This window comes from Notolepis coatsorum (assembly GCF_963971535.1).
Source record: "Notolepis coatsorum genome assembly, chromosome: 14".
NCBI classification, from domain to species: Eukaryota; Metazoa; Chordata; class Actinopteri; order Aulopiformes; family Paralepididae; genus Notolepis; species Notolepis coatsorum.
The window spans coordinates 69,352,555-69,374,700 of NC_140178.1; the positions used below are offsets into that span (position 1 = coordinate 69,352,555).

A 22,146-nucleotide genomic window follows, 5' to 3' on the forward strand; every position below is an offset into this window, starting at 1 on the left:
AGACCCTGTAGTCATGCCCCCAGACACTGTAGTAGACCCTGTAGTCATGCCCCCAGACACTGTACTAGACCCTGTAGTCATGCCCCCAGACACTGTAGTAGACCCTGTAGTCATGCCCCCAGACACTGTACTAGACCCTGTAGTCATGCCCCCAGACACTGTACTAGACCCTGTAGTCATGCCCCCAGACACTGTACTAGACCCTGTAGTCATGCCCCCAGACACTGTACTAGACCCTGTAGTCATGCCCCCAGACACTGTAGTAGACACTGTAGTAGACCCTGTAGTCATGCCCCCAGACACTGTACTAGACCCTGTAGTCATGCCCCCAGACACTGTAGTAGACACTGTACTAGACCCTGTAGTCATGCCCCCAGACACTGTAGTAGACACTGTACTAGACCCTGTAGTCATGCCCCCAGACACTGTAGTAGACACTGTACTAGACCCTGTAGTCATGCCCCCAGACACTGTAGTAGACACTGTACTAGACCCTGTAGTCATGCCCCCAGACACTGTAGTAGACACTGTACTAGACCCTGTAGTCATGCCCCTAGACCCTGTAGTCATGCCCCCAGACACTGTACTAGACCCTGTAGTCATGCCCCCAGACACTGTACTAGACCCTGTAGTCATGCCCCCAGACACTGTAGTAGACCCTGTAGTCATGCCCCCAGACACTGTAGTAGACACTGTACTAGACCCTGTAGTCATGCCCCCAGACACTGTAGTAGACACTGTACTAGACCCTGTAGTCATGCCCCCAGACACTAGCTTGCTGTGGGCTGTTTTGATTTTTGAGGATACTGTAGCTTAGTGTAAACTGTTATTGGCTGTATCAGCAACAAATGTTACCTTATTGAGAGGTATGTTTTCATTCATTTTATTTTATTCAATTTAATAAAATTGATTTCTAAAGCATTCTTCACTTGCAGGTCACATAGTCCAAAAGAAGAGGGCAGCCTTACACACAGACAATGTAAACAAGCTGAAGCTTGTTTGTCTTAGCAATTGGCTCAAGGAATAGATGTCATGCATACAGTAGACCCTGTAGTAAACCCTGCACTAGACCCTGATTTTTGAGGATACTGTAGCTTAGTGTAAACTGTTATTGGCTGTATCGGCAACAAATGTTACCTTATTGAGAGGTATGTTTTCATTCATTTTATTTATTTATTCAATTTAATAGAATTGATTTCTAAAGCATTCTTCACTTGCAGGTCACATAGTCCAAAAGAAGAGGGCAGCCTTACACTCAGACAATGTAAACAAGCTGAGGAATAGATGTCATGCATACAGTAGACCCTGCACTAGATCCTGCAGTAGACCCTGCAGTAGACCCTGATTTGAGGATACTGTAGCTTAGTGTAAACTGTTAGCTGTATCAGCAACAAATGTTACCTTATTGAGAGGTATGTTTTCATTTTATTTATTTTATTTATTTAATAAAATTGATTTCTAAAGCATTCTTCTTGGTGTATTTAATTGATCAGTCACCTGCCACAATAATGTAATGTCCTTGAATTTTAAATATTTATATGAATATGAAATATAAATATGCGATTAAAATGCGATTAATTAGATTAATTAATTACAAAACCTGTAATTAATTAGATTAAAAATTTTAATCGCCTGACAGCACTAATATATATATATATATATGTGACACAAAAATATGCTTGGCGGGTAGATTTTTCCCATCTACCCGCCACTGGCCGGTGAGTCAAAAAGTTAATTTCGTGCCCTGCTTTCAAGGTCACAATAGGTGACAAAGAGGTCAAACCATAGAGCAGAACGCTCGCAAGAACTAGGATTGTGATTGTATTGGGCTATACAAATAAACTTTGAATTAACTTGAGAAAGCAACATATTTGCATGAGGAAATCCAGTTATTGGGCATGGCTGGAGAATATATACATTTACATTTAGTAATTTAGCTGACGCTTTTATCCAAAGCGACTTACAAGTTCTGTACGACAAGCCATCAGGAAGGGCCCAACTCTATCAGCTGAGCAACAATGTTCATAAAAGTGTTGAGTGCTACAGTGTAGGTTAGTTTATTAGGACAAGTGCATGACAGTACGGTTAGTTAGGGTTAGATATATTTTTTAATTTTATTTTTTAATTCAGATAATGGTTGAAGAAGTGCGTCTTTAGTCGACGGCGAAAGATTGGACGTGATTCGGCTGTCCTAACTGGGGTGGGTAGTTCATTCCACCATTGTGGGGCAAGGACTGAGAATAGGCGACTTCTCTTTGATGACCCTCCCGGAGCTTGGATAGGAGTAGGTCTGAGGCGGCCAGAAGATGCAGAGCGTAGGGGTCTTGAGGATGTGTAGTTAGAGACCATTGACCGGAGGTAGGCGGGAGTGGTTCCCTTTGCCGCACAGTATGCTAGGTTGAGGGCCTTGAAGCGGATTCGTGCAGCAATGGGGAGCCAGTGCAGGTCCCTAAGAAGTGGGGTGACATGGGCCAACTTCGGTAGGTTTGAGATCAGGCGGGCCGCTGCGTTCTGAATGAGTTGAAGAGGCTTAGTGGCAGTGGCCGGGAGGCCAGCAAGCAGTGTGTTGCAGTAGTCGAGGCGGGAGATGACTGTTGATTGGACGAGGAGTTTGGTGGCTTCTTTTGTCAGGAAGGGGCGGATCCTTCTGACGTTGCTCAGGAGGAATCGGCAGGTTCTGGTTGTCGCTGCGATGTGAGCAGAGAAGTTCAACTGGTCGTCGAGGACAACACCAAGGTTCTTGGCGGTCGGGGACGCAGTCACAGCTGCATTCTCGACTGTGATTGAAAGGTCGGTTAGGGGGGAGGATTTGGCCGGCAGGTGGAGCAATTCTGTTTTGCTTAGGTTCAGTTTGAGGTGGTTGGTCGTCATCCAGGCGGAGATGTCGGACAGACAGGCCGAGATCCGCTCAGAGACGTGGATATCTGAGGGAGGGAAGGAGAGGAAGAGTTGAGTATCGTCGGCATAACAATGGTAGGAGAAGCCATGAGACGTGATAATGTTACCCAGTGATTTAGTGTAGAGGGAGAAGAGAAGGGGTCCTAATACCGAGCCCTGAGGGACACCAGTCCGCAGGGGGCGGGTGGCCGACAGGGTCCCTCTCCATGACACTTGGTAGGAGCGGTCATTGAGGTATGATGACAGCCATGTCAGCGCAGAGCCAGCCACTCCCATTCCTGCGAGGGCCGCAAGGAGGATCTGGTGGTTGACTGTGTCGAAGGCTGCAGATAGATCTAGGAGAATCAGGACAGAGGAGAGGCCTTTCGCTTTTGCTAAGTGAAGTGCCTCTGTGACCGCAATGAGGGCTGTCTCTGTGGAGTGACCAGTCCTGAAGCCTGACTGATTAGGGTCTAGGAGGTCATTCTGTAAGAGATAAGCAGTAAGTTGGTTGGATACAGCACGTTCAAGTGTTTTAGAAAGGAAGGAGAGAAGAGAGACAGGACGGTAGTTGCCTATGATTCAGGGTTGGTTTTTTTATGAGCGGCGTGACTCTGGCTTGTTTTAGGGAGGTGGGGACCACCCCCGAGTTGAGTGAGGAGTTGATGGTTGCCGTTAGGAATGGGAGGATGTCTGGTGCTATGGTCTGGAGGAGTGGGGATGGTAGCTGGTCCAGCTGGCAAGTAGTCGGACGGTTCGACGTTACCAGTGTCAGGGTCTCTGCTTCTGTAATGGGAGAGAAAGATGACAGAGTGAAGGATGAGGTTCTCGATTCAGCATTTGGAATGGGTGGGGGTTGGGAGAAGGAGCTGCGGATGTTCTCCACTTTTTCCTCAAAGAAGATCGCAAAGTCTTCGGCAGAGAAAGATGAGGGAGGGGGGGGTGGGGGGGAGTGAGGAGGGAGGACATGGTAGCATGCAGTTTGCGAAGATTCTTGGCAGAGGCCTCGATCCTATGGTGGAAGAAAGAAGCTTTGGCATATATGACCACTTTCTACAACCTTAATTACCTTTTAAAGGGGAACTATCTTATAAATGGCCTTTTTGAGTGTTTAGCATTGTTTCCTAGCTATGTGAACTTATATTAATATGATCTATGTCTCAAAATTCTCATATTGGCGCATTCTTCCAATTCTCCTCTCACAATATTCACCCTCACTGAACTGAGTCATTTGAAAATGTGCGCGATATGTGATGTCAGAGAGACACCGCTGCATGATAATGTTCAGGCGGGGCCGAGCCGCGCAGTGGTTTAGGAGCCCAGGCTCAAAACAGCTCGAGATCTTGAGGTAGAAAAATGCTGTTTTTGAGGACTTGATTAGAAATACAAAACAATGAATAAAAAAAATATATATATTACAGAGGTGTTCCATAGACTCACAGGAATTGTGTAAAAGTGCCCAAATAGTGAAAGAAATAGTAAAATAGTTCCCCTTTAATTATAATTATTTACAGTGATACATGTATCAATTTACTCTGTGGTTATTTTTTAACATTACTATGCCAGTAAATCCTTTTTGAATTTGAATTTGAAATAGGAGGAAGAGAGAGGGAGGAGGCAGGATAGTGGGAAAGGGAAAAAGAAGAGGAGTAGGTTTGGAGAGGTGAAGGAGACAGAACAAATGGAGAAAGGTAGGGAGAAGTGAGAAACAGAGAGAGAGGCGAAGAGAGATGGGGAAGGGAGAGAGAGAGAAAGAGAGAAGGGGATACATGGGAATACAAGTGAGAGGCAGATGTTGAGGAAACTGGGGAAGGAGGGAGAAAGGGGGGAGGCAGGGAGAGGGGGAGTAGTAAGAGACAAATAGATAGATGGAGAGAGAAGAAAGAAAGAGAGAATAAAAAGAGATAGAGAAGGAGAGAGAATAAAAAGAGAGAGAGGAAATAGAGAGAGAGAGAGAGAGAGAGAGAGAGAGAGAGAGAGAGAGAGAGAGAGAGAGAGAGAGAGAGAGAGAGAGAGAGAGAGAGAGAGAGAGAGACAGAGACAGCAAGAGTGGGAGGAAGAGATATTAAGTGAGGTACATGTGTGGGATGTGGGCCAAGAGAAGCTGGGGTAATACAATCCATTCTAATAAGGAGAGATGGGTGGCATTTAGTAGAGGAGCAGGAAGGTGTAGAGTGAGAGGGTAGTTAGGACACTGTGGGGGCGGTATGTGCAACAGTGCAGTACAGTGTGTACAATGCTGTATTCTGGCTGAACTGCAGATGTGTCTGTGTGTGAACTACGGTAACAAGCCTCTACCCATCTGTTCTCATTACAGACCTGTACTATCTGAGATGGAGAGGAGCGGAGCGCATGTGCACAGATACACACACTGACACAGACGCAGAAACACACACACACACACACACACACACACAGAGAGACACACATAATGCTCATAGAAACACACACACATTATGCTCATAGAAACACAAGCACACACTCAAGCCTATGCACACATAGAAACTCATAGAAACACTCACTCACGCACGCACGCACACACACACACACACACACACACACACACACACACACGCACACACACACACACACACAGCATACTCACTGTCGCATTTCATCCCTTGGTGGAGGAGGCCATACAGCAAGGAGCCACAGTGGTCACAGAAGGTGGGACTCCCGTAGGTGTGGATCTTAAACTTGTGCTTGCTTCTGGGGTCCTGGGGCAGACAGAGAGATTAAATACATTCGCTGCTGGGAAAACAATGACAGATTAAAATGGTACATCATGGTACATGGAAATAAACATACATTTGAAAAATGGTTTGAGTTGTTTCCACGACTTTAAAGGTGCATTTTGATTTGTGTCTTTCAAGGTACAAAGTCCTGCGCATCTCCGGCACTCCATCACGCCCATGTGAGCTCTCGAGTGACCAGTCGGAATGCTTTTACCATTCTCTATGGTCAATTAATACACCACACATTGTCTGCAAACAGCCTTGACATAGTTGATTAGACCACTAGCTCTAATGAACTAGTAGTTAACACCACCCTGGAGCAAACCACTGCTCCACATCCTAATGATAAATTCACCAGGTCAACCTTCACATTATCAACTGACAGCATGAGAGCATGATGATAAGATTATGCAAGGCTGATTTGGCTTGTAGGGTGGCATCAGCCCAAGGCCATTGAGGCCCATGTTAACTGATCCACCCTGAGGGTTGTGTAGGCTGGGTAGTGTAAAGGTCTACGCTCTTGCCTACCACCGCAGAGACTCTGGGTTCAAATCCCAGTGGCAGCGGTACATCCGGCTTGGTCAGTCGTCCCTACGAACACGATTGGCAGTGTTTGTGGGTGGGAAGCCAGTGGAGTATGGAGTCCTGGTCATTTCAACAGAAACTCCTACTAGCCGGTTGGGGCGCCTGTTCAGAAGGGAGGGGATCTGATAGTGTGAACCTCCACACACTTTACCCTCTCCCAGTGAAACTCCTAGCTGTCAGGTGAAAATGAGAGATTGCAAGACCTGCCGTGTATTGGGGGCACGGAAGCTAAAAGCAGATTTCTCAAGTTCAGTGCAAACTCTATGATAAGGTCCAGAGGACCAGTCCAATAATGAAGTGATATAAGGGAAATATATCCAGCAATGGCTTCATATAAAACAGATTCCAGAGAGGACCACTCAACCTTATTGTACAGGATATACAGAATCCAAGAGCTTCAGAACGGAAGTAGTAGAATGTCTATAAATCACATCTCCATAATCCAAGACAGATAGAAAAACTGCTTCGATGACGCTCTTTCTGTTAATCACCAGCCGGCTGGTTCCTGTACAAGAAGCCAATTTCTTTACTGCCAAGATTGTCTATAATATGGTATTAAAATGGTATTAAAATGGTATTAAACTTCTCATCAAGCCAGATGCTAAGACATTCTGTATTCTGACAATAGGGAATGCTGTTGTATGGGACAAAGGGGAATGCTGTTGTGTTCATAGTTGCACAGTTCACTCTCCCTGAAGAAGAATATTTTTGGGGAAAACCCAGCAGTACTGCTGTAGGAAAAATTTAGCACTAGACCGATATAATTTTTGGCTCCGATAACTATTTCAATATTTGCCTTCAATATTAACACATTGAATGCCCATAACGAGAATTCTCGTTTTATTTTTTTTATTAGCGATCTGAATTCATATTTCATCAACCGAGTCTACCGTTGGTAAGCCTGCCCCACCAGGCGCTCAGATGTGAAAAAAGCGCCCCCTATCGTCTCCCAGATGGCAACGCACCCTTTTGGATTGGACTCAATGAAAATGGACAAAAAAAAAAGACATCCAGAATCCACATTTTTACCTCTCACACATGCAACCGGAGCCGATCAGACCCATCCTGGACCCTCAGCACAGTGTGTAATATGTGTTTTAGAGTATACGCGTCGGATCAATAAAAGGATTGATTTTTGGAATGGCGATCAGGAATTGGAATAATCCATTTGGATACCATCTGATCTCAGGTAAGGAATCTATTTGACCAGTCTTAGGATAATCAGGCCCGTTTTCACGGAGATATAAGCTTTTCCCCTATAATGTGATATGGCTGTTTGACTGTAAGAGTGATCAGGAACTGAGAGAATCTATTTTCAGCGCGCGGCACCAGCGTGCACACGTACACATATACTATCGATAATCTAGCGTTTATTTGAAAACGATTCATAAATAGGCCGAAAAATGACAACGTTCTAGAATATTACAGTACATCAGCGTTTATCAGGGATTCTTTTTTTTTCTTCTTGAAAACGAGGGCTTTTCAAAATGCTATAAAACGGAAATGAACCGATAAAAAAACAATCCGCTTCGACAATGTTGACTGGAAAACGAGTCATTGATAAGCGACGGGCAGATTAGACACATAGCCATAATTTAAAACATAGATTAGGCGATATTAACGTTAACATTGCAGTGGATGGTGGGCATTCAAGCACTAAATGTGCGCCCCCTGCTGGGCACTGGAAGTGTTAAAGGCTACTATCAGCCGATAACATCTGCTGACAGAGATCTGTCTAGCCCTAGCAAGAAGGTGCACTGCAAAAAATAAATACTAAATACGAGTGATATAAACTTGAAATGTAATATTCATCTTCATTCATTCAACTTGTGACTTGAGTTTAGACAACGAATGATTTAAGTTGAGACATATATATATTTAAAATGTATGACAATACATTTCTATATGTAAACATTCACAGCAGTCAAGAACATCATCAGCAGAATACACAGACACACAATGTGAGGGAAGAAAGGAAAATAAGAAGGAAGGAAGGACATTTATGGGAAATAGAGAAAAAAGGGAAATGCCAGGTGACTGTCATGCTCTATGGCAGGGGTCAGCAACCTTTTTGACATGGAGTGCCTGTTTGAAATATAGTTACAACTAGTGTGCCTCAACAATATTCCATGCATCGTAATTTTTTTCTTCTCATAATCAGGTATTTTTAATGATAATTTTTACATTATTACATCATTATTGTTATTGTTATTATTAACAATATTATTATGATGGTTGTATCAACCCTAAATCTGAGTTGGGGGGGGGGGGGGATGCAATGCAGACAAACAGCTGGATACAGTGCGACCATTTCACTCACATTTGCCCATTCATTTTTGGACACATCACACACCACCACCGTGTGTGTACTGTACGTGTGCTGTCATAGCTCCACCTACAGGCCTAATGAAGAACACCAGGAGAACACCAGGATGTGAATGGAGGGTGAATGTGAGGTATATCGTGTAAATAAGTTTTGATTGATCGCAAGACTACACTGTAAAAAATAAATAATAATAAGTTACCAGAACTTTCAGTTTTCAATCCATAATAAGTTAACAGAAAAATAAGTACACAACCACATTATTTCAACCTAATAAAACTAATATGTTTATTGTCATTGTTTTAAGAACACAAGTTGACTTGGTAATACTCACATTTTGAGTAAAAAAAATGGCTTTTAACATGTGCAATGTTCAATGAAATAGAAAAATAAATAATAAAATGTGTTGATTAATCCCACTGGTCACAATGGTGACCGTAATAATGTTTTTGTTATAAGGCTCTGCAAATGTTACTGAATGATGTAGCAATGTATTTCCAGCTAAATTGAAATAATAAACAAATAAAGGGTCTCAATTAAATATGTGGTAGTAAAAAGAACCTGTGGGAGGATTTCAACAAGATAAATGCGACAACAGTGCAAAATATTTCACTATAATATTTCAAAGCAAATTTTTTTTTTAATGCTGCCCCCTGTGCCTATGAAAATGCCCCTGCATGCCTATGCAGGCACGCGTGCCTAGGGTTGCCTACCCCTGCTCTATGGAGTATGGTATGTGTCAAGGTGTGCGTTTGCCACACCTTCCCATGGCAGTAGAAGCTACTGTATCAATCTCCTGTCTAACTGTCACCACAGAATCTGTCACAATGACCGTCTCATACTTCAAAATGACGTTACTGAGGCGCAGAGATGCCGACCGTATAATGACCCCATCAGACAGGAGCAGTCTCATCTAGCAGCTGTTTATCTTGGCCCGAACATCTGGCCGTATTGCTGGGTAAAAATGAACCGATGAGTGACTGCAGATCGCCGGGCTGATTTCCAAGAAATCCCTGCTGGATGAAAGTGAACGCTGAGGATCAACAGGAATTGGATGACATTATGCGTAGAGTTATGTAAGTGTATTTGCAGTGGGATGGGGGGGGGGGTTCTAATAATCAGGGGGTCAAGTGGTATTTCTATTTTAATCTTGTAGAATCAATAACGTGGTAGTGCAAGCTAGCTAACTTCTACAGTCATTAAAAAACAACAACATAGCAGTAATTAGAGCCCTGCGGATGACCTTTAGTGGCGTTGTCTTCACCACAACGCACTGCACTGTGTCATAATGGGTGTGTCTGTAAGGGTTTGGTGTAGACTAGAGGACCTAAGTGCAGGACACAGGCAGGAGGCGAATGATATAGAAAAAACAACAACACTGGGGGTGGAATCCACAAAGGGTTTGCACAGCTTTTTCCGACGCAAAGCCGGTGCAAATAGCGCTGAAACACAGTTTGCTATCCACAGAGGAGGCGCAACGGGTGAAATGAGGTGGTAACTGCGTTCCATCAGCATTGTGTCCGGTGCAATTAGCGTGTATTTAAATGAGGTAATATGGGCAGAACATGTTCCCCTTTCTATGCAAATGACCTCATCCAAAAACGCTCCCAATCAACAAAGCCCGGCTCAAATTGCACAGAGCAGTTAACACAACGCACCTACCGTCTTCACAGACCTGGTGGTAAGTAAGCGCAAAGCCCTAAGCGCATCTATAAAGGGGCATCTGCCAGCGTCACTGCCAGCGTCACAGGTGATCATGACAGCAGTAATTGTTGCCAGACGCAGGCATCGTAATGCCAGGTGTGCCAGAGAATATCACTTTTTTATTTAAGTGAGACTGAAATCATCCGGAGACAGGTTGCCAGCTCAAGCAATTCTTGGATCTACTGGATGAAATCAAGGATGATATTGAGCCAGCCACCTAGAGATCCCATGCAATCGTATTTATTATTTAAATATTGTTATTTAATGTTGTCGGCTCTATTGATTGATTGATTGTAAAACGAGATTTTGCATCATGCTGCAATTTTTATTTGTGTAATGCATTGCTCTTGCTTAAGGATGTTGGATATTGGCTTTTTTACCGATACCGATATACCGATATTGTCCAACTCTTAATTTCCGATACCGATATCCCTGCCCAAAAAACTGAATCGTTTTTGTGGAATCGTGGAATTAACACAACATTATGCATACTTTGACAATAAATAAAATAATAATTAGTTCTTACTTGCTTGCCTGGGTAAATAAAGGTTAAATAAATGTAAAAAATTAAAAATAATATATATTTCTTAAACCGATACCGATATTTTCCGATATCAAATTTTTATGCCAATATCGGCCGATAATATCTGTAGGCCGATAATATCGGACATCCCTACTCTTGTTGCTTGTTTGATTATGTCTTCATTATATAAAGCACTTTGAACTGCAATCCTTGTATGAAAGGTGCTATATAAATAAAGATTATTATTATTATTATTATTATTGACTGCACTCACGTTCCAATTGTACCACCACACACTCATATGCACCAGAATAATCTTTTAATTTATAACGTTTCGTCTGGGAGTAGACGCTGGAAACACGGCCAATGAAAAGTTTATTCTGGAGTATATGATAATGCAGGTTCAATTATCTTAACTAAACATTAAATACAACTTTCTCACTAAAAATATTCATAAATTAGAAAATATCTTCACTGGCACAGTGCTAAAATTCTGTATAAAGATGGACAGGTCTGCTCAAAATAATTTATTTGTGGATGACAAACAAATGCAATTATGAAATAAACAAAATACAATACGGAATAAACAAAATAAACACATTTGGCATCTCATATCCCAGTCTGAGTGCAGTTGGGATATACAAACGTGGCAGTGGAAAAATATGGGTGATTTTGCGCAAGCTCCCACACAAGCGCCCCTATTCCGATCCGCGCAATAATATTCATGGGGGTAGGTCTCCTTATGGGACACAACTTCCCAATGCATTGTCCCGTGGGATAATGCCCCCCCGTGGCTATATTAATTGAGGGGCAGATTTGAGGTGATTGAGAAATGAATCAGAATCAGAATCAGAAAGGTCTTTATTGCCAAATAGTTTTCACATACAAGGAATTTGCTTTGGTCGGTTTCGGTGTGACAATAGCGGACAGACAGATAATACAATAAAGAGGTGGAGTAAAATTAAGTGAAATATGAACTAAGTTAAGCACAATAGAATATAATATAATTATGAAATCAAATATAGGCCAGGGCTGTACAACTTAATAAAGAGATTGAATAAAATGTAATGGGATATCAACTAAATTAACTCATTCAGCGCCAGTCACGGTGATAATCGGGTTAACTCGCCATCGCTTGAGCGCCAATCACGAGTATAGTCGGGTTTTAATCGTTATTTCATTTATTAGCGATATCCATTCATTTTCATCCATCCAGCCTGATGTTATCGTTGGGAATGGGTCTGAGCTCGCAAAAGGGCAAATACCGCCGCCTACGCCTTCCAGCTGGTATTGCACTCCATTGGGAATGATGTAGTTTATTTTCTGGGACGATCCGAGGCATGCCGGCGGGGTTTAAATACTCAGGCGAGGTAGGCCTCAACAACGATGGCATGGAACAGTAACTCCGCCCGCCCGTAGCAGTATTTGGAATGGCGATCAGATAATTGGATTATTGGGCGGCTAGGTGGTGCAGTGGGCAAGGCACTCACCTCCAATGCTGGAGACGCTGGGTTCGAACCCAGCGCTCCACATTGCTTTCAGTTTGGCTGGTCGTTCGTACTAATACATTTGGCAGTATTAGGGGGAGGGAAACTGATGGGTGGGGATCGGACATTGTGGACAGCGACTCCTACAGGTCGGTTGGTGCGCCTGCGCAGTAGAATCAAGACGCGACGGGGGCGGCGTCCCTCCAAAGCGCAGACCCCTGACGCTGAAAGATCGCGCTGCGCAGGTGAAAAGATGCGACGGCTGCTACCTCGAGTATCGGAGGGGACTCGTGCAATGTATGGCTTACACGTCCACATTACAGCCGGCTTGTGGGAGGCATGAAACAGCGTTCGAGATAGGGGAGGGTTGAATTGGACGATATGAAATTGGGATGGGAGATAAATAGAAAATGGGAGAAAAAGTGCATAAAAAAAAAAGATAATTGGATTATTTATTTTGCATTACATCAGATACAAGGTAAGAACACTATATATACATTTGATCGTTGATCTGATATTTATTTCTACCCCGATCGACGCTGTCTCTGTGTGTGTGTGGCTGTGTGCCGTTGAGTGCTGGAGGGGACTGGGGAGCCTCGTGCTACAAGGCTCTTTTCATTCTTGCACGAGAAAGGATAATAATGATGATCTAGCGTTGATTTCAGGAAGATTCGATAATCAGGCAAAAAATGACAACGTGTTTTACAAACACTTTTTCGCGTCTTTTCCCTGGAATTACTCTGGTCGTTGCGCGCATTTGCCCCCTACTTGCCGGTCTAGGGAGCCCTGAAGTCTATCACATGCTTCCTCCGATACATAGGAGACAGCCAGCAGCCTCTTTTCACCTGGCAGTGAGGACTCTCATTGGGTGAGTGTAACGCGTGGGAGGATCACACTACCTTACCCAGTTCCCTCCCTCGCTGTGCAGGCACCCTGACCGACCTGTAGGAGTCGCTGTTTACAACGACCAGATTACCACCCACCGGCTTCCCTCCCGCTGACACACATTACGAAGTAAACAAAATACAATACGAAATGAACGGAATACTAATGGTGAAAAATACTGTTATGTCTATGCCTTATTTCGGGTTTATTTTTCCCCTTCCTGATATCTGCCATCTGTCAGGTGCAGACTGCTCCGCAAGCAAACTGTGCTGGAGCAGATCAGGAGCAAACTGCACACATATGGGCGTGTCTGCGCTAGTATCTCATCCGCGCAATGTCCTTAGTGGATAGCTCGCAAATACGGAGCAGATACCGTGCGCTAAACTTGCGCAGTTAAGGGTGCAATTAGCACCGCGCAATCCATTCTTTGTGGATTCCGCCCTGGGTATTCATTGTAGCAAGTGAGTAGACAAGAAACGGGGAGAGCATACTGGCATCTCAAACATATAACTGGCAGAACAAAACTACTGAACTAGTAGCAGCTAGTAAAGGTACAGAAAACAGAGACAGACAGACTAACGGGACATTATAGCTGGGGCAAACGATACACATACTTCACGTGGATCTGCTGGAAACACGAAGAAAGAGAGAGAAACACTAGGGCCGGGGGGGGGGGGGTGACAGAGAAACAGAGGGTGAAAGTCACAACCGTGACAGTATCTGTAATTATACAGGCCACTGACTGAGGAAATCAGAACATGTCTAAGAGGAGTTTTTTCATAAACAAAAATATGCGACTGTACATCAAGCACGTAAGGCCTCAATGACGAGTGAGAGAGAGAGGCAGAGGGAAAGAGAGAGACTTGTTGGGTAGCTATAGCGTGTGATTGGCAGGGGAGTGAGTCACTGGCACGAGGATTCCGGAACGTTCTAATTAGAGTGTTGCCATTTTTGTACAGTAGTACACTAGTTTATTTTCTTTTGCTTCGGCTGGCCTTTTCAAAAGCCATTTCTGCTGAATGAAAAGAAAAAGAAAAAAGAAAAACAGCAATTCCCCTCCTCTCTTACGTTTCAACGTTTCAATCGTGGGAATATTCAGTTTTATCGCGGCTTTGGATCTCTCTTCCTTGGGGATGTGGCTGTTTCGGTTTTTCGGTTTGGATCAAAAGAGAATGACAGACAGAAACGCACATGCCAGGGATGAGAGTAGCAAGAGAGAGAGACTTCTCTCCCTTTTCCCCCCTTATCTCCCTCTCCATCTCTTTTATTTATCTTTCTCTGAATTTATTGTCCCCTCCCTCGCTCCACTCCTCTCTTCCTCTCCCTGTCTCTGAACTGACTGTACCTCACTATTTTATCAAAAGCCTTCTCTTTACACTCCCTCTCACATCTCTTTCTCTGTATTCTCTCTGTTATCTCTCTCTCTCTCTCTCTCTCTCTCTCTGTCGTGTGTGTGTGTGTGCTTGGGTAGACATATAATATACGGTACGTGAGCATGTGTGTACAGTATTTGAGAGATTGTGTGTGTGTGTGTGTGTGTGTGTGTGTGTGTGTGTGTGTGTGTGTGTGTGTGTGTGTGTGTGTGTGTGTGTGTGTGTGATCCTTGATGCCATCTTGGAGCACTGCATTGGAAGCCCAAAAAAGCCCAGATGCACTGAAAATGTTACACAGCCTAACTCCCCATCATATGTATATATTTTCTGTTAGGATCTCTGGGTAACAGTACTGTATATTTGCATATCGTATATGTCACAAATGTAACAGTACTATATACCTGTATGTCATGTATGTCCCTATGTCATAAATGTCATGATGTCATGTATGTTGTATATGTCATAAATGTCATTGAAAATGAGGGAACCTGATGTAAACAAGACAAACGTCCTGCTCTGGTCTGCATCCCCTTAACTATTGTGTGTATTGAGCCGTACTGTATTGTACCCATTCTGCAATCTGTTAAATAAAGTTTTCATTCATTCATTCATTCATTCATTCATTCATTCATTCATTCATTCATTCATTCATTCATTCATTCATTCATTCATTCATTCATTCATTCATTCATTCATTTACCCCAACCTGAATAACCCTAACTATCCAACCTGAATAACCCTAACTATCCAACCTGAATAACCCTAACTATCCAACCATTATTTTTATTATTATTATAAAAATCAAGCGAGAATGTACCCATTTAGATTCCCAATATGTAGTCAGTTCATCCAAATAACGCTTGTTTGGACATTTGCTCAAACGTTTTCGGAGATTGGGCGGCTGCGACAGGACTTTGGTTGACTCATGCCCAGTTTAACAATGTGAGGTTTGATTGAAAATTGTATTAACAGATTGCAGAATGGGTACAATACAGTACAGCTCAATACAAACAACTGCTAAGAGGATGAAGACCAGAAAAATACTTTCGTCTTGTTTACATAAGGGTCCTCCATTTTCAATTCATCAAGAATTATCTACTAAGGTTAACTATCGTAATCGATCGTCCCGCTATATTCCTTTATCCGTAATTGATCAGTCTCCCCAGTTAGTAGCTAGATTAATATATTTAGTGGAAGTGTCAATAATCAAATAATCTGGACAAAACCATCGCTTTTATCCGTCTGATTCAGATGACTCTAACAGACATTTTGAAACGCTCTTGGTCCATATATGGGCATAATGCATGCCGTGAATGGCAGTTGAAACTTTCTACAACATTCTAAAGCCAGCGCAGTGGTATATTCATGGTGATTTAACCGTGAGTGTATCATGAATATACTGATGGCTTAGAACGCTCTCGACCAATCACAATGGGTGGTTTATGGATTGTGCCAAATCTTATCTTTCAAATGACCGAGTTAAATTTGGATTTAGTATCACCAGGCGTACATAAGAACAGATCATGAAAACTGCCATTCATCAAACAGAAACTGTCAACATGACCTACTCCGAGGACAACGTTACGTTTGATTTATTTAACATACCTGTAGGAGCCATTTGAATCTCAAACAGGCCTCTTGTTAAATGAGACGGTCTGGTCTACGGAGGAGACTGGGGCTGACGCATCCAGATTGGGGAATCCCCTGCGTCACAACATGCATTATGCCCATATATGGACCAAGAGCGTTTCAAAATGTCTGTTAGAGTCATCTGAATCCGACGGACAAAAGCGATGGTTTTGTCCAGATTATTTGATTATTGACACTTCCACTAAATATATTAATCTAGCTACTAACTGGGGGGACTGATCAATTACGGATAAAGGAATAGAGCGGGACGATCGATTACGATAGTTAACTTTAGTAGATAATTCTTGATGAATTGAAAATGGAGGACCCTTATGTAAACAAGACGAAAGTATTTTTCTGGTCTTCATCCTCTTAGCAGTTGTTTGTATTGAGCTGTACTGTATTGTACCCATTCTGCAATCTGTAAATAAAGTTTTCAATCAAACCTCACGAAGTCGCTGATATCGCAGGCGCGATCCATGGGGAGCGGCCGGGGATTCAGGTCCTATTTGTCGAGTTTTAAGCGGAAGGACACCATCTTTTCAGGCCTTATATGGAAGACCTACCACCACCAGCACACCAAGTATTAGTCTGCAGGACTCAGAGGAACTATATAAATGGCCACCGACACGACGGATGGGTTTTTTTGTATTTCTCCGGGGAATCAGAGCGTGCTCTTGCATTTAGAAACTACTGTGTAAGTACTATTTATACTCATTTGTAGGACTTATTATAGCATTCGTCTTAAACTTTTATGACCATCTATAGTGTTTGTGAGATGTTTTTCCAGAGATTCTGGTCATATTTTCCACTCAAAAAGCTTGTTTCAAAAGTACCGTGGTGAAGTAAGAATTTCCCCCAGGAAGCCTGCTTTGTGGTGAGGTAAACATTAGCGCTAGCTGCGAGCTAACACATGGCTAACGTGAACACAGTTGACGTATTTATTTCGCAAATGCAGTGTTTTCAAATAGCCACATTGCTGTATTTAGTGTATTCATTAGTGCGTCATATTCGTATATTATCAACCTAGAATTGACGACAAGCCCTAGCTGCTCGACGCTAGCTACCATGCTAGCGCTGGCTATCAACACCAGCTGAGAGCCATGGTCTTCACGCTATCACCCTACCCAGGAAAGATGGGTCTAGATCGGCAGAGAGTATGGAGGAAGACAGGGCTCTATGAAGAGAATGGGGTAAGTTTGAAGAACATTTTTAACACAAACATGAACGTTTTATAATTTCCATCACAATATGTAAAACACTTTTTTTTAATTATTTTTAATCTAATCTAGTTTCATTAATTAATTCATATCTTTTGAACAATAGATGCTATTTCTAATCTGTCAGCTGTTCTATATTGCCAACAAGATTGTCTACATTCCATTCATTACACATAAATCTGATATAAGCAAGGAAAGTTTAATTTAATAAATTTTTATCTTCCAAGTTTAATTTCAACAAGTTCAAGTGCAACTACATATGAACCATAATAATAAAAAATATGATGATAATCAAACACTTATTTTATATCATTGGAAAGCCCTAGTTGTTAGCTTCAAAATGGTACCAAATATGAGGTACTTTGAAATACCCAGTAACTAATAATCTATCACAAACCAATGCAAGTTCAAGTTCAAACTGATTTCCTAAATGGACCACAACTGGGCATGAGTCAACCAAAGTCCTGTCGCAGCCGCCCAATCTCTGAAAACGTTGGAGCAAATGTCCAAGCAAGCGTTATTTGGACGAACTGACTACATATTTGGAATCTAAATGGGTACATTCTCGCTTGATTTTTTTTTTTATCCACTTTTTCTCCCATTTTCTATATTTTCTCCCATCCCAATTTCGTATCATCCAATTCAACCCTCCCCTGTCACGGACGCTGTTTCTTGCCTCCCACAAGCCGGCTGCAATGTGGACTAAGTCATACATAGCACAAGTCCCCTCCGGTACTTGAGGTAACAGCAGTCGCATCTTTTCACCTGCGCAGCTCGATCTCTCAGTGGCGAGGAGTAACGCGTGGGAGGCTCACGCTGCCCCCGACACTTCCTGATTCTACTGCGCAGGCGCACCAACCGACCTGTAGGAGTTGCTGTCCACAACGCCCAATCCCCACCCATCAGTTTCCCACCCCCTAATACGGCCAATGTGTATTAGTACGGACGACCAGCTAAACTGAAAGCAAATGTGGAGCGCTGGGCTCGAACTGACGAGCCCAGCGTCTCCAGCATTGAGTGGCGAGCGCCTTGCCCACTACGCCACGTTGCCGCCCTTCTCGCTTGATTTTTATAATAATAATTAGGGGTGCACCGAAAATTCGGCCACCGAAAGTTTTCGGCCGAAAATGGCCAAAAATGGCCTTTCGGCTTTTGGCCGAAAGAGTTTTTTCACCGAAAATATATCACCGAAACAGAAGCAACCTAACGCGTGTTGTTGTGATGATGTCATCAAAACGCGGATTCATTACATGCGCGCTGTTCAGTTCAGAGCTCTTCAGTCCTGCGTGATACTCCTCTTGGGACTCGGGAGCAATGCATCTCCTCGGGAGTCGCGCTGTTTCTACAGTATGTAAACTCTGCGCGCAACAAGTCCAATAAATGCGTCTTTAACATACTTTATCCTTATTTACTATATATATCCAGCGTTGCGTTGTTATTATGGGCTGAGCCGCCACGCAGGATAATGACGCCGCGCGCACGCGCGCGTGCACACGCACGCGCGGCCCCGCGCGCATGCGCATATGTTCCCTCGCGCACAATAATACACTTTGTTTGTATAGCCTTTCATACAGAAACTGCAGCTCAAAGTGCTTCACAACAGAATTAAGACAGGCATAAAATGAGCACATAAAGTGCAGACATATAAAATCCGTTTTTCACATTAGGATCTAACATCCCAACAGGCAACCTTGTTTATGGTTTGATTCAGTTTTAATATAAATAATAAAAATAAAGAGAAGATTAATTAATTATCTACTCAGTCCCGAAGTTTGTGATGTAGATATGGAATGTCCCGGGTTGCTGCTGTTTGCAGAGTGTGTTGTTGTCCGGGGGTGAGTGGTGGTGGGTGGGGGGTTGAATCAAAACAGTTGTCAATTCGGAATTGACGGCTGTTTTGATTTGGCCCTTCGTTCGCCGTCGTTCACCTTTGGACGGCGGTGCACTCTGTGGGCAGCGGCAACTTGGGACGTTCCATATTTACATCACAAAGAGTCCCAGACTGGTTGAAGACACCAGCCTATAGCGGCTATTGTTATGATAATGCGAGGTAGCGCCGCAGGTAAACACAACGATCCGAGCCGAGCGCAGCGCGTTCTCGCGAGCGCGTGCACGCGCTTCTGCTCAAATCTTTAATACTCAGTGAGGTACCACTGAGTGGTACCCCGTGCCATAAACAACGCATGCCTGATATATATCACTGAGTGATCTAATATGCATATTATTCAGAGCGAGAGGGGGAGGGATTGTTTCTCTCACATTGACGCTGTCTGTCCTGCGTGATACTCTTCTTGGGACTCGGGAGCAATGCATCTCCTCGGGAGTCGCGCTGTTTCTACAGTATGTAAACTCTGCGCGCAACAAGTCCAATAAATGCGTCTTTAACATACTTTATCCTTATTTACTATGTATATCACTTGAGTGATCTAATATGCATATTATTCAGAGCGAGAGGGATTGTTTCTCTCACATTGACGCTGTCTGTCCTGCGTGATACTCCTCTTGGGACTCGGGAGCAATGCATCTCCTCGGGAGTCGCGCTGTTTCTACAGTATGTAAACTCCGCGCGCAACGAGTCCAATAAATGCGTCTTTAACATACTTTATCCTTATTTACTATATATATCACTGAGTGATCTAATATCCATATTATTCAGAGCGAGAGGGGGAGGGATTGTTTCTCTCACATTGACGCTGTCTACTGTGCCAAAGTCATGAATGAATGAAAACTTTATTAACAGATTGCAGAATGGGTACAGTACAGTACAGCTCAATACATACAATTGTTAAGGGGATGCAGACCAGAGAAAGACTTTCGTCTTGTTTACATCAGGGTCCCCCATTTTCAATTCATCGTAACATATATGACATACATGACATACAGATAGACAGTACTGCTCCATCTATACATTTATGACATACCAGATTTGCAATTACAGTACTGTTTGTGATACAAAAAGAGTCCAGAAAGAAAAGAGTATATACATTAGGCGTGGAAACTGTACATTGGATTGGGTAGGTGGGGGGGGACTGTGCATTGGAGGTGGGTGGGTGGGGGGGGGGGTTGGGTAGGGGGGGGGGGGGTTGGGTAGGAGGGGTGGGTGGGGGACACTGTACAACTGTACAAACAACACTGTACATTGGATTATTGACAAGACCATACTTGGTAATTTACTGTACATTGGAGGGGGTTGTGTTCGGACATTTACAGGGGCCAGTTTCGGGTTGCAGTCTCCCTTAGGTGTTTTTTGAGAGTGTTTTTGAAAGTGGGTAGTGATTCACATTCCTTTACAGCTTTGGGTAGGGCGTTCCACATTGATGTGGCATAATTGCGAAACGTGTTTAGTCCCTTGTTTGAGCCGAATCTGGGTTTAACATGATTTGTGGAGCTCCCTCTGGTGTTGTGATCGTGGTATTCACTGACCTTTGGGAAGTATTTTGTCATGTACATGGGTACCTTGGTCGTGTAGTGTATCTTGTAGACCAGGCCCATTGCAAGTTGCTGTACTCTGTCGTCTACTCTAAGCCATCCTAGGTTGTCAAAGTGGGCAGGGGTGAGGTGGGTTCTAGGAGTAAGGTCAAGCAGTAGTCTGACCAGTTTGTTTTGAGATGTTTGTAATTTTGTTTTTAGCGCCTTTGAGGTGCTTTGGTACCATGAGGTGCAAATGTAACCAGGTCAATTGGACATTGTTTATTATTTTATTAAGGATTGAAATGTCACCAAATCCTTTTACAAATGTCTCCAAGTGGTTATTATTATTTATTATTTCTTTATACCAAAGGCACTTTTATTTGAACGTAACTTGAGAAAGTTCACATTCGAGAGTTTCGCCTTCCGGGTCAATTATTAGCGCGATGATAGAAGCAACCTTTTCCGGTTTGGGGGTTCAGTTGCAACAAGCATTCAACGTGGGAGGTACGTTTGACTATTGTAGCGCGCAGCACTTTTATGTATTACTCTGTTGTATATATATTTTGTATAAGAATTCAATGTTAACAAATGATAATGACTCAATAGTGTTGTAATGAATGGTGTGGTTAGGTTATATGCACAATTGGAGGTTTTAGACGGTGTATTTCACCGTGCAATATAGTCAATTGGTTGTTCTTTGTCAACAGACTTGACGAGTGAACACATGTTGACGCTATTCCTTTTGTGGTATTTCGACCACCCATTTCATACAGGTATGTGTGCCTTAAGATGTCGATTTATTGTGTAATGTAATTCAGTTGCAACAAGCATTCAACGTGGGAGACTTGACGAGTGAACACATGTTGACGCTATTCCTTTTGTGGTATTTCGACCACCCATTTCATACAGGTGGCCTCCATTGAAGACCATCAAATAAATGATTGAACAGTGTTCACGTGTGCCGACTCATCCCTAAGCCTCTCACACAAAGAACACAACGCAGGAAAGGAGAACACGGACAGAACATCCGTTACACAAGCATAGTCGTAGTACCCTTGAATGAGTGCTCCTGCTAGAGTCTTCAGGGTATTCTTGTTTACCAGTGAGGAGATCCGGTACAAGAATCGAGTTCGTTGGTTGACTTTTTTTATTACATTGGATGCCATTTTGTCACAGGAAAGATTTGCCTCTAGGATGGAACCCAGGTAGGTAATATCTTCTTTCCTTGTGACAATATTGTCACCCACTGTAACTGAGAAGCCGTCGGTCTTGCTGAGTTTGTTATTTGAACCGAAGAGAATGGACTCTGTTTTGCCCATGTGTAATGATAGTTTGTTATCAGCGAGCCATATGCAGATTTTGCCTAGTTCTGAGCTGAGGGTTTTTTCAACCTG

General features: G+C 43.1%; 1 protein-coding gene across 1 annotated transcript in view; it reads right to left on the minus strand.

The window, feature by feature from the left end:
* The window catches only part of prkcab (protein kinase C, alpha, b), a gene marked incomplete at its 3' end in the record, with an annotated part of 626,135 nt that overhangs the window by 263,096 nt on the left and 340,893 nt on the right, over positions 1–22,146 (minus strand). The window contains exon 4 of the mRNA XM_084328655.1: positions 5,483–5,594. Coding sequence (XP_084184781.1) covers positions 5,483–5,594 — 112 coding nt within the window. The remainder of the gene's footprint in view (positions 1–5,482; positions 5,595–22,146) is intronic.